Here is a 13,826-nt window from a genome sequence, read left to right on the forward strand (position 1 = left end):
TCCTCTTAATAGCACTGAGCTTCATTTGGCCAGCAGTAAACTCACTCACTGTTTTGGTTTCTTCAGAGGCTTTTTTAAAGTGTGTTTAAGGTGAGTCTAGGTAGGCTTTACTCTATGGAAAGTTTAGCTCCAATACTGAGGTGTCATCTTTTTGGGGTCTTCACTGAGTGTCCCGAATGGTCAGTTGGAATTGTGAACTAAGCACAGTGGGAACCTGAATGCCTTTTAGCCATGTGTGAGCTCTGGGAATCAGTCAGACCATAGGTCCTTGGTCATCCTTTGCCCAACTTTGTGGAGTCTCATCCTATTCAGGCACAGCTTACTATTCAGCAAATACTCAAGGAGAAATCTATCACTGATCTCTGAAGCTCTTTTGCTGCATAGCTTTCTCTCTCTGAAACTCTGTCCCATAATTTCCAGTCATCTCTGCTTCCTTATACTTCAATCCCTTTGCTTCCCTAAACCTCAATTCAGCAAGACAGCTGAGTTCAGCTTGATACATCCCACCCTGCTCTGTGGTCTGGAATGTGCCTTCAGCCAAAAAGCCAGGATAATCCTAGGGCTCAACTCATTTGCTTCCCTTTAACGAGGGATCACAGTATTGCACTGCCTACTGTCCGATGTCTAGAAACTTTTTTTGTTCTCCCATATATTTTGACCAGTTTATTAGTTATTTACAACAAGAATATAAATCTAGTTCCTGTTCCTCCATCACAGTCAGAAGCTAAAGTTTTATACGTTTAATTTGTGGCATTATCTACTAAAATTTACATCAATTATCCGGTCTTCATTTACTATTATCTTGGTATTATTTAAGGAGTCAAATTAAAAGGTCTTCTATTATTTTAACTATGTACTTACAGTGCTTTAGACTTAAGAGGTAATATATAAACATGTAAGATAAAAATGGCTAGTATTTTTTAAAGAGCTATCATTTATGAAGGATCCTGCTTTTTAAAGTTTTCATCTCCATTACAGACATTTTCATCAAGAGTTCCAATTTAATGTTCATAACATTTCCAAAACATAGGGTAAACAGATGTCATAGTTTTTAGTGGTTTCCTTGTTTTGAAGGATATACAGATTCTCTAGAAGATCATTTAGAATTTTGTGATAATACATTATCTTCATGTGAAACATGCTTTTATTCTGGCTTGGCCTGCCCTACGTGCCTATATCACTGAAACAGTGCTGTTCTGCTGTCAACACATTTCCAGCCATCAAGCACATGTTCCCCCTGCAGCCAGCTACTTAAGATTGGTTAATTGAGATTGGAAGAGAATGTCTGCTTCTTGATGAATAATTAAAAAGCAAAATCAAGCCCAGTGCAATATCACCAAGCCTCAGTCTTCATGTGCCAATACTACTATATAACTTGGGGATGAACTTAAGACCAACTTTGGACCTTAGGTTGAGAATGTAAAAATTAAAAATTATTTTAATAAGAATTCAAGCATAAATTAACACATTTCTCCACTTGTAAAATTCAGTTAAAAAATTAAAACGTGCATTTCACAACAATGTGAATACACATCCTCCTCAACTTACAATGGGTTATGTCCTGATAAACCCATCATAAAGCGAAAATATCTTAAGTTGAAAATGCATTTAATACACCTAACCTACTGAACTTCAGAGCTTAGCCTAACCTACCTTAAATGTGCTCAGAACACTTACATTAGCCTACAGGTGGGCAAAATTATCAAACACAAAGCCTATTTTATACTATATAATTGAATAACTCATGTAACTTACTGAATACTGTACTGAGAGTAAGAAACAAAATGGTCGAATGGTTGTGAGTGTTTTGGTTGTTTACCCTCATGGTTGCATGGCTGACTGAAAGCTGTGGCTCACGGCCCCTGCCCAGCATCACCAGAGAATCCCACCTCATATCGCTAGCCTGGGAAAAGATCAAAATTCACATTCGAAGTATGGCTTCTACTGAATGCATATTGCTTTCACAACATCATAAAGTCGAAAATCTGTAAGTCAAACCATGATGAGTTGGGGACCATCTGTATACTTAACACAACTGAACTATACACTTAAAAAGGTTAAGATAGTAAAACAAAAACAACAAGAAAAAAGGTTTGTAAAAGGCTATGAATACCTTACAAAATTCATTATAGCTTATGATACAGTGTAAGTAATAATTAAAATAGTAATAACCACATTTAGAAGTAGATACAAATTCAAAGGACTCATAAAGCATTTTTAACATAAAACCAAAACAGGAGCTGTATACTCTAATTAAATATAAAACAGAAAATTTTGAAACATAATTCTAAATAAAGAAAATGATTAGTACAGAGCATTCTCAAAAGAGAGAACAATACCAACAAGCTTTCCAAAGAAGTGAAAATGGTGGCATCCAAGGGGCAAAGATACATTGGTCAGAAAGTAGAAATGTTATACCCAGGGATTTTTACTTTCTACAAATGCCCACAGTCCAAAAACAAGCAAGCACAGGCATCAATTTGATAACTGTTCATTGTTATGCTTGCTTGAGTAAATATCTGGTGATACATAGACATCCTCACCTATAAGGAAAATACCTACAGGATATATAACCTAAGGGTTCTAGAGATGGGGAAACACTAAAGACAGAAAAAGCAAATATCCACAACTCAAATGCAAAGAACCACAGTTCACATTTGTAATTTGAAATAAAGAATAATGTGTTATTTGCTGGATCCTATGTTACTTCTATTTTTGGTTTTTTAAGGAACCTCCATACTGTTCTACATAGTGGCTGTACCAATTTACATTCCCACCAACAGTGTAGCAGGGTTCACCTATCTCCACACCCTCTCCAGCATTTATTGTTTGTAGACTTTTTCATGGTGGCCATTCTGACCAGTGTGAGGTGATACCATATGATCCAGCAATCCCACTCCTTGGCATGTATCCAGAGAAAACCATAATTCGGAAAGATACATGCACCCCAATGTTCATTGCAGCACTATTTACAATAGACAAGACATGAAAACAACCTAAATGTCCATCAATAGAGGAATGGATAAAGATGTGGTACATATTTAAAATGGAATATTAGCCATAGAAAAGAACAAAATAATGCCATTTGCAGCAACATGGATGGACCTGGAGATTATCATACTGAGTGAAGTAAGTCAGACAAAGAAAATATCATATGATATCACTCATATGTGGAATCTAATTTTGAAAAATGATATAAATGAACTTATTTACAAAACAGAAACAGACCCACAGATTTCAAAAACAAACTTATGATTACCAAAGGGGAAATGTGGGGGGGAGGGATAAATTAGGAGCTTGGGATTAACACACACACACACACACACACACACACACACACACACACTACTATATATAAAATAGATAACCAACAAGGACCTACTGTATAGGACAGGGAACTGTACTCAACATTCTGTAATAACCTATATGGGAAAAGAATGAATATATGTATATGTATAACTGAATCACTATGCTGTACATCTGAAAATAATATAACATTTTAAATCAACTATACTCCAATAAAATTTAAAGACTAAATAAATAAAATTTTTTAAAAAGAATAATGTGTTTATGTTTTTAGATTATAAAGTAATAATTACTGATGAGAAATTATGTTTGGGGTTTTTCTTAATTTATTCAAAATAAAATACTAATTTCTTATAATTAAGTGGGAAAGTATATGAAAGCAAAATAAATCTCAGATATTAACCGATATAATTCATGAATTGATAGGTAACTGATACGAGATGTGAATTTATCTATGAAACTTCTCCATGCATAGCAAATGCATTCTAAAATCTATGATATTTTCTACATAGTTCTGTCATGTAATTTCATTTAAATCATAAGTATTTTCTGTCATCTTTAGTTGTCCTTAACAATTACTTTACATCAATTATACAGTGTGATTTAAAAAACTGGACTAAATAGTAAAGCAGGAGGTCAGAATATGTGGTTAATATGCATATAAAATTAAACTTATTTTTATCAATTGATACTTAGTGGACATTTATTTTATCTTATTAAGAGGTGATATTTATAAACCATTATGTAACCTACCAGTTCAAGAGATCTAAAGTCTGAAACCTAGCATGGTATCGAAAGGAAATATCTACTTTTATATTAAAAAATCAATACAACTTACAGATCATCCTCCTATAATACAAAAAATAAGCAAAAGCATTTTTATCAATTGGTAAAGAAAATCTCAACATATCAACAGGCTTGTGGATACTGACAGGTGGAAGTCTAATGATTCCACAAAATAAACATAACATCCTATTTTAAGAAAAGTAATAGAACACAGAATAATAGTTATGTATAAAACTGCACAAAAATGTATGTTAGCATTTTTACTGCTGTTGTTTTTAAATACGGTAAGGAAACTAACTTTTCTTCTAAACCACAAATGTTAGCTTGAACTTCCTTGTGTATATGATCATATTTTAGATTCCTTAAGGGCAGGGATCATGTCTTATTAATATTCCTACCCTCAAAATTACTTACAACAGAGTCTTGCCCATTATAGATATTCAGTAAGTGTTTTCGAGTTACTGAAAATATAAAACCTCTTTTAATATGGTTGGGGATATATGAGTTATATGGAATAAATCTGAATATCTAAGGGAAAACATTAGAAATTTAAAACACTACTTAAAATGAAATCATAACTTCTTCTTTTCCGATTTGGATTCCTTTTATTTCTTTTTCTTCTCTGACAGCTGTGGCTAAAACTTCCAAAACTATGTTGAATAACAGTGGTGAGAGTGGGCAACCTTGTCTTGTTCCTGATCTTAGTCCATCAACAGATAAATGGATAAAGAAGATGTGGCACATATATACAATGGAATATTACTCAGTCATAAAAGGAAACGAAATTGTTATTTGTAGTGAGGTGGATGGATCTAGAGTCTGTCATACGGAGTGAAGTAAGTCAGAAAGAGAAAAACAAATACCATACGCTAACACATATATATGGAATCTAAGAAAAAAAGTGGTCATGAAGAACCTAAGGGCAAGACAGGAATAAAGACACAGACCTACTAGAGAATGGACTTAAGGATATGGGGAGGGAGAAGGGTAAGCTGTGACAAAGTGAGAGAGTGGCATGGACATATATACACTACCAAACGTAAAATAGATAGCTAGTGGGAAGCGGCCGCATAGCACAGGGAGATCAGCTAGGTGCTTTGTGACCACCTAGAGGGGTGGGATAGGGAGGGCGGGAGGGAGGGAGACAAAAGAGGGAAGAGATATGGGGACATATGCATATGTATAACTGATTCACTTTGTTATAAAGCAGAAACTAACACACCATTGTAAAGCAATTATACTCCAATAAAGATGTTAAAAAAATTTTTTAATAAATAAAGCAATAAAAAAGTGGGTTTTTAATTACACAAAAGGAAATAAAAGAAATTATTTTATGTAAGAATATGTTTTATATTTGCATAGGTGATCTAGCTAACAAATAGAAGGGGGAAGGAAAGAAGACTGAGATGTAGGGTGGATTGCAAGAATTCACTTTAAGAAGGAACATAATGATATTATTGGGAGATGATTTTCCATGGGTCTCTTGTGGTTTTGCCTGTCTTACAAGTAGAGGCAGTCAATGCCTTTGTTTCCAATGTTATTTTCAAGGATATCTGTACAGTGTACAGCCTCAGAAGACAAAGATATTGTCTTCCTTCTGAACAAAGAGCAGGTTTGCTTACAGTCTTGTAAGGTACACATAGGGCCTCCCACTAGAGAAAATGGCAGGCATAATTTCTACCCATTATAAAGTTCAGGTTCCTCTCCTGTAATATAATCCACTGTATACAGGTATCACTTGGCCCTCTTCGTGCCATCTTGTAGGAATTAGGCTTAGGGCAGGGACACAAAAAAATGCTAATACTTCGGTAACTGCTAATGCTATAGATAATAAAGTCCTTTGTCTCCATTCCAGGATTCTTGTGTCTCTGGGCAGCATTCATGAAATTATGGCCTGGAAAACTTCTTAGCTTAGAGGCAGGGTGAAATCACAGACCCTTTAGAATTCTTGACACATACCTGTTATTGTTTTTGTTTTTATAGGGCTGCTGGCATATTCAGAGGCCTGATATGACTGTTGCTTTGCCAAGGGTGCACTTCCAACAGACACCTCATCCTCCTTCCTTCTGCTAATTGGCATAACAAGAGGAACAGCTATCACAGGCTGCTGGAGAGAGTCAAATGAAAAACTGAATTATTTACTATTTCTTAAGCAGAGAAGGTTAAACACAGCATCATTGAAGAAAGTCCGTCACATGTTGTGGTTGAGGCTTTATTCATTTTTAATTAATAATCACCCATAATCCCTACCCCCCCAGAGATAACCATCATTAGCATTTTGATAAATTTTCCCCCAGTGTCTACATATTTTGTTTTCAATTGAGGTATAACTGAGGTACATCTTTATGTGAGTTCCAAGTGCATGACACAGTGATTTGATATTTCTGTACATTACAAAATGATCACCATGATATGTCTAGTTATCATCTGTCACCACACAAAGATATTATAATTGACTACATACCCCATGCTATACATGGGGCTTTATTATTTTAAATCAATGAATCAGTCAATCTCTCTTGCCCTCCCTCTTGGTCACTGTCTCTCACACACACTCACACAGGAACATTTAACAATTTCAATTTTAAATTAGAATTCTGTGCAAAAACCAAGAGAGCTTGGAATTAATTAAAATTTAACATAAATTTTAGTAAGAAGTATAAAGGTAACATGTTAGAGGCAAATCAAAACTAAAATTAACTTTGAAAATTATGATCACTAGTAAATGAAAAGTTATCCTTATAAAATGATATTTTAGGGAAGTATTTCTATAAACTGATTAGGTACATGTTAATATGGACAATCCAATTTTTTTGAGAATTGCTGAAAATCTCTATATTGCATCTGACAAAGTGATATCCACAGCATATTTAGAAAGCACAGAAAAGTATCTATAGTTAGAGAAAGCTGGAAAACATTACGATCCTATATTGAATACATGAGTGCTGAGCTGGACAATAAAGCAGCTGTTTCATCTTTATTCACTGAAATAAAGTCTGATGTTACTGCTGATGACGCCCAATACAATCTTGTCAGATTTTTGGCCAAAAAAAAAAAGGTTATTTTTAAGTTTTCTTCAGGATCAAAGATCAATGTTGAACTGAGTGGAAAACAATCATCAAATGTTGGGTTTTAGCCACAAATTGAGGAGGAAATTGCAGCTTGGGAAACAACAGATGATAACTGTGATACAGCTGCATCAGATGGTGAATCTGAAGGGGGTTGGTTAGGCTGGAGTGTGGTCTAATGTTACCCTCAACACTACAACATCCACACTTTTATAGATCCAACTTTAAGTTTCACCCAACTTATGGTAACTATTTAATATTATCTAAATTATGAATAAATATTTCAATGAGAACATAGGTACGTTATATAACCATATAATATAATGGAAAAAAAGCCAAATTATTTTACAAGTTGTTCCCTAGGGTGAGTAAAAGGACAAGAAAACTGATGATGAGAAAATGAAAGATTAAATATATTGTGGGAAACACCACAATGAAGAATATCTGCTTTCATGTTAAGTATTTAGTCAAACTGATAATATTTTTACAAATCTAAATAGGAAATAATATTTAAGAGCTAGATAAGAAATGCTGAGTCTAATTTAAACTTGCTCATCTATAAAACAAGGGGGTGGAGATGTCTACTAGAAAATCCCTTTGTGCTCTAACACTTAGTGATTCCATAATCCCTTGAATTTCCTGGACATCATTTATAAACCTGGAATTGATGAAGCACTCAAAGAAGTTAGGACCAAGTTTAGAACCAAAATTAATATATAATATGTAATTACAGAAAAATTCCGTGCTGTATAGTGTGATATTTAATTCATGCACAATAGGTGAAAGATGAGATTGATGGAAGCTATGATATTGGAAATACCCAACAACAAACAAACAAAAAAATCTTTCTTTTGGTGGTTGAGACTCTGGGTGCATTTTCACATCAGTAAAAATACAGTAAAAGGCCAAATAAAAACCCTTTCTAGGGCTTCCCTGGTGCTTTTTTGGAAATATGAAGACCCCAGTCAAAAATATCAAAAGAAGGAGCATTTATTTTTAGCAACCGCCTGTTGCTCTACTTACATTCTTCTGCCTTATGGTACGGGATATTCCCCCAAATTTCCATTGTACCCTAGTCCCATATCTGTCCTATTGTTGCCCCATCAGTATCCTGTGGTCCCCAAATACCTAAAAAGCCTTTTGTCCCTCTTCCTATAAAATTTTCCTTTATTAATTTAATAAATGTAAAAATATAGGAAATTATGAAGAATAAAAGAACATCCATATTTTCATTATAACCAATAATTACTGGCAATTAACAATTTATCATATTTGCTTTTTTTAAGGAGAAAAGTAAAATATTACAGATAAAGCTAAAATCCCCTCTGATTGCTAACTGCCCATTCCTCCCAGAGTCAATCACTATTATGATATTGATACAATCCTTTAATATTTTACACCCATATTTACTTACACATATGCCATTTATAGTTTATAATGTATACTATATATAATATATGATATATAATAGATAATATATAATATGTAATATATGCAGGGTGGTTTGGGAAAAATATAAGTACTCTCATATTACGTATGTCCTTGGGAAATTGATTTTTGAATCAATTTTGAGACTTCCATACTAAAACCTATTGAATAACTTTTAACAAAAAAATAATACATCATGTTAATGTGCCATGCTTTATTTATTTGCTTCGTTAGAGACAGTCATTTAGGTTGTCTCCAATTTTACACCATTGCAAAGAATTCCGCAAGGACAGGCTTATACATGACTCCTTAGGCTCATATGAATGTCACTGTAAGAACACAGCTCTATCAAAAAGTGGAATTTTGGGGTCATAGGCTACGGTCATGTGTAATTTTATTAGACACTGACAAATTTATTAATTTTCATTCACAACAGTAATAAACGAGTCCATCCATTTTCTACATCTTCACCACTACTGAATACTAGCCTTTTTTCACACAACAGATTTTAAAAGTGAAGATGATTAGTTATGGGTTGATAGGTGTTGAAACTGGGCAATAAGGTCATAGTGTTCAACTATACTCTCAATTTTCCATGTTGGAGAAAATGTAGAACTGAAATAGTAGATTAAAGGCATTTTTAAAGCATATTTTTGAGATATGCTGAACTGTAGCAAAATAGTAATATTATAAAGTGCTGACGAAAATATAAACTGTACACCAATTCTGGAAGCAAACTGGCAATATTACAAAGGCCTTAAAATATGCTAAACCACATGCCTAAAGTTACTAGTTACACTTCTAAAAATATATTCTAAGTTAATAATTAAAGAAAAATGCAAATATGAAGATATTTATCCCAATATTATTTGTAACTGAATGATTAGGATTATGGGTATTTATTTGTTTAGCTTTTAAATGAAACTACTAGTTTTGAACTTAGAGAAATATATATATTTATATTTAACTTAAAAATACTTATGAAACAATATAATAAAAGTAAAATAAAAAATCAAAATCTTTGAAGGTACTTGTATCAATCAAACAAATGTATAATTTACTTAAGCTGCTAGAACGCTACCTGACATTCAGGGATATCTATGGTGTACTGGAGATAACTGCATCACTTATAAAATAACCAATGAAAAATTTATAATACAATGAAACATTATTCAGCCCTAAAAAATAAGAAAATCTTGCTATTTGTGACAACATGGATGGACCTTGAGGCCATTCTGCTAAGTCAGACAAAGAAAGACAAATACCACATTTATATGTGGAATCTAAACAAAACAAAACCCAAAAAACCCAAAACATCAAATTCTTCATACAGAGAAGAGAGGGTGTTTGCCAGAGACAGGGGGATTGGGGGAGGGGTGTGTGTAATGGGTAAAGGCAAAGTACTAACTTCCAGTCATAAAACGTAGTATACGATATGATGACTATTGTTAATAATATGTATTGTATATCTGCAAGTTACTAGGAGAGTAAATATTTTCTTGTCACAAGGGAAAAAATTATTTAACTATGTGTGGTGATGGATGTTAACTAGACTTATAGTGGTGATTCTGCAATATATACAAATATTGGATTGTTATGTTGCTACCTGAAATTAATATGTTATATGTCAATTATATCTCAGTAAGAAAAAAATTTACAACTAAATTTTTCTCAACTTGTCCCTGCCATTCGTCTTAACTTCTCCATTACTCATACTCCATATTTTGTTAAACTTTCTAAAATCCAAGTCTATTTATATTAGTTTCCTATACTTCCTCTGTACCCTTTGGGATAAAGTCTCAAACACTTACCATTACAAATAAAATCTTTTATGAATTGGTTTTCAATTTCTACCAGTCTCTATAAGAACACTTGGCTCTAGCCTGGAAACACTGAAGGTCCCTTTCTTGCCAAGTTACTCCATCGTCTTTGCCTCTGCTCACAGTTTAGTCTAGAACAACCTTCCTTGTCTGGCTTACTTTTATGACGCTCACCTCAATTGTCAATTCCTCCTTCTAACACCCATCCTCACCTGATCATGAGAATGTTTCCTTTTATGTTTTCATATACTCCTGTAAATACATCTAACATAGCAATTACAGTCAGCCCTCTGTTGATCTGGAACCCGAGGATACAGAGGGCCAACTGTACTACACCAAGGGACCTAAGCATCGTGGATTTTGGTATCCACAGGGGAGGGAGGGCTGGAACCAATCCCCTATGGATACCAAGGGAGGTACCAAGAATGGCATTACTACTACATTCCTTCACATTCTCAAATACACTAAATACCTCTAGAGGAAGGGATATTCTCAACCACGATTTCTGTTTCTATAGCCCCAGTACCTAGAATACTGCACTGTATTCTGTATGTATTTGATAAAAGGAAGCATGAAATGGAGAAGGGATGGCAGAAGTTTCAAATGAATTTAGGACAAAATGAAGAAAAACTTTTAAAAAGATGCTCCTTGAGACACGGGTTGCACTTTTTTAGTTAATTTTTATATTCTTATGTAAATATAAAATTATACACTTTTCTCCTATAAATTAGCTTTAAGTTACCTCAGAAAAAAAATACAAAGCTATTCCAAGTAGAATGTTACAAAATTACAATTAAGTCAATGGGAAAATGCAATTCAATATCACATAAATTTGGCCTCAAAAATTCTTAGTTCTAGAGGGAAGAGATATGGGAACATATGTATATGTATAATTGATTCACTTTGTTATAAAGCAGAAACTAACACACCATTGTAAAGTAATTATACGCCAATAGAGATGTAAAAAAGGGCTTCCCTGGTGGCGCAGTGGTTGAGGGTCTGCCTGCCGATGCAGGGGATGCGGGTGCGTGCCCCAGTCTGGGAGGATCCCACATGCCGCAGAGCGGCTAGGCCCGTGAGCCATGGCCGCTGAACCTGCGCGTCCGGAGCCTGTGCTCTGCAGCGGGAGAGGCCACACATTGAGAAGCCCGTGTACAGCAAAAAAATAAATAAAATAAAATAATGTAAAAAAAAAAAAAATTCTTAGTTCTGAGATATACTAGATGTGTGAAAATAGGTAAGTTAATCTCCATAAGCATCAGTTTCTTCATCTTTAAAATGCGAATAATAAAACCCATCTGTCAGAATTACACATAGAGAATTACACGTAAGTATTCAGGGGACTATAATTAGCTCCTTTTGCTTTGTAATTTAGACCCCTTTAAACACACACATATGCCAAGTCTTTTGCACCAACCATCCCAATACCAGAGTTAGGCACACTCAATGCATGTTTGTTGAATAAACCTACAGATGAAGAAGAAATGTAGAGATAATGAAAATGAAAGCTAACATTTTCTAAGCAATTATTATGTATTGGACACTCTGAGAACAAACATGTAGGGACTATGAGGGAAAATAAGCCATTAAAATAGGACTACCTAACCTAGTCTCTCTAAAGTATCTGCTTTACAAGCAATTGTAGACCAAGTCCCTTTAACAATCAATGCAACTCTACTTTGAACTGTAATTTCTTGTACAGAAATTAAAGAGTAGAATTGCTTGAAAGGGGTAGAATTCTGGTACCTCCATAAATAAAATCAACAGAAGAAACATATAACTCTAACAAATAAGAAAAAAAATTATTTAGAGAATTATAAAAATTTCTCACCTGCTGCATATGTTTACTGGTTCGCTTCTGAGGTTGATAAATAAGCCAGGTGTATAAGATAGGGTCAATATTAACTGCTAGTCCTTGTACATTACAAAGAAGTACGGCACCTAAAAAACAAGATTTTTAAATTGTTACATTCCTCCTAAAAATAATAAGCTTGATGTCACTTTACACCAATAAGTAGGAGAGCCATAATAAAAAAGATGAACAACAGTAAGTGTTGCCACGGATGTGGAGGGATTCAAACCTTCATATACTGCTGGTGGCAACATAAAATAATGCAAATAATATGGAAAATAGTCTGGCATTTCCTCAGAAAGAAAAATATACAGTTACAATATGACCCAACAATTCTATTCCTAGGTATATACCAAAAGAACTGTAACCAAATATCCACGCAAAAACTTGTACACAAATTTTCATAGCAGCATTATTCACAATAGCCGACGAGTGGGAAAACATGAATGTCCATGATGAATTGCTGAATGGATTAGCAAAATGTAGCAGAATCACACAATGGAAAACGATTTATCCATGAAAAGGAATGAAGTACTGATACATGCTATAACATGGATAAGCCTTGAAAACATGCTAAGTGAAACAAGCCAGTTACAGAAAACCACGTATTATACGATTCCGCTTACATGAAATAGCCAGAACAGGCAAAACCATGAAGAAAAAAGTAGATCAGTGGATGCTGGGGCCTGGGGGGAGGAAAGAATGGGAAATAACTGCTAGTAGATATATGGTTCTTTTGGGAGTGATGAAAATGTTCTGTAATTAGAAAATGGTGATTGCTGTACAACCTTACAAATATACTAAAAACCACTAAATTATGCACTTTAAAATAATGTACTTTATGGAATGTGAATTATATCTCATTAAATGTGCATTTGCCCTTAAAAAATATTAATAAACTTTATTTTTTAGGCAAACAGCAATTTCTATATTGGCCATGAGAAGGGAATATTATCTCCCTTCTTTGGTTATATTACAGAACTAACTCATGATATTAAAGGAAGCATTATTATAACCACTTAATAAATCACTGTAAATTACAGCTTTAAATGTTCAGAAGCAAAGAGAGAGAGCTGCCTAGATGAAATGCAGGCTAACATTCTGACATGAAACACAAAGACTGAAGTGTAACAAGTTGCAATTCCATCCTACTAACTAAAACATTTTTGTCCCTCTCTAATAAAAAGTAGCTCACATAAACTTAACTAAAGCAGGATATCCCATTCTTAATTTATGTGGGGCAGGTCATGTATATCTGTAAATAAGATTTTGCATTTCTACATATATTTTTTGATAAAAATAGTATTAGCTCCACTAGGATGTACAGAATATGAAGGAAGGGATATTAGTCAGCTTTGCTCTCAACTGTATTTCCAGCAACTGAAAAAGTACCTTCCACGTAGTAGGAGCTGAAAAAAGAATCACAATAAATGGTAGACAGATTCTCAGGTTAGTTGAAAAAAGCCCATTTGTTCTATAATATTGCAGATAATTAAAACAGCTAGTACAATTAGTATTAATACCAAGTCCTATGAAAAGTGAACCACAAAGAGACTGAGGTAAAAG

The 13,826-nt window shown here is 34.0% G+C and overlaps 1 protein-coding gene across 1 annotated transcript in view; it reads right to left on the bottom strand.

Moving 5' to 3' along the window:
* Window positions 1–13,826, bottom strand: part of VPS13B (vacuolar protein sorting 13 homolog B) — an 816,084-nt gene that overhangs the window by 473,903 nt on the left and 328,355 nt on the right. The window contains exons 20-21 of the mRNA XM_024756522.1: window positions 12,240–12,349; window positions 6,052–6,199 (exon numbers count right to left, since the gene is read on the bottom strand). Coding sequence (XP_024612290.1) covers window positions 6,052–6,199; window positions 12,240–12,349 — 258 coding nt within the window. The remainder of the gene's footprint in view (window positions 1–6,051; window positions 6,200–12,239; window positions 12,350–13,826) is intronic.

The sequence above is a fragment of the Neophocaena asiaeorientalis genome, unplaced genomic scaffold (genome assembly GCF_003031525.2).
Source record: "Neophocaena asiaeorientalis asiaeorientalis breed wild unplaced genomic scaffold, Neophocaena_asiaeorientalis_V1.1 scaffold29, whole genome shotgun sequence".
In the NCBI taxonomy this organism is placed as follows: Eukaryota; Metazoa; Chordata; class Mammalia; order Artiodactyla; family Phocoenidae; genus Neophocaena; species Neophocaena asiaeorientalis.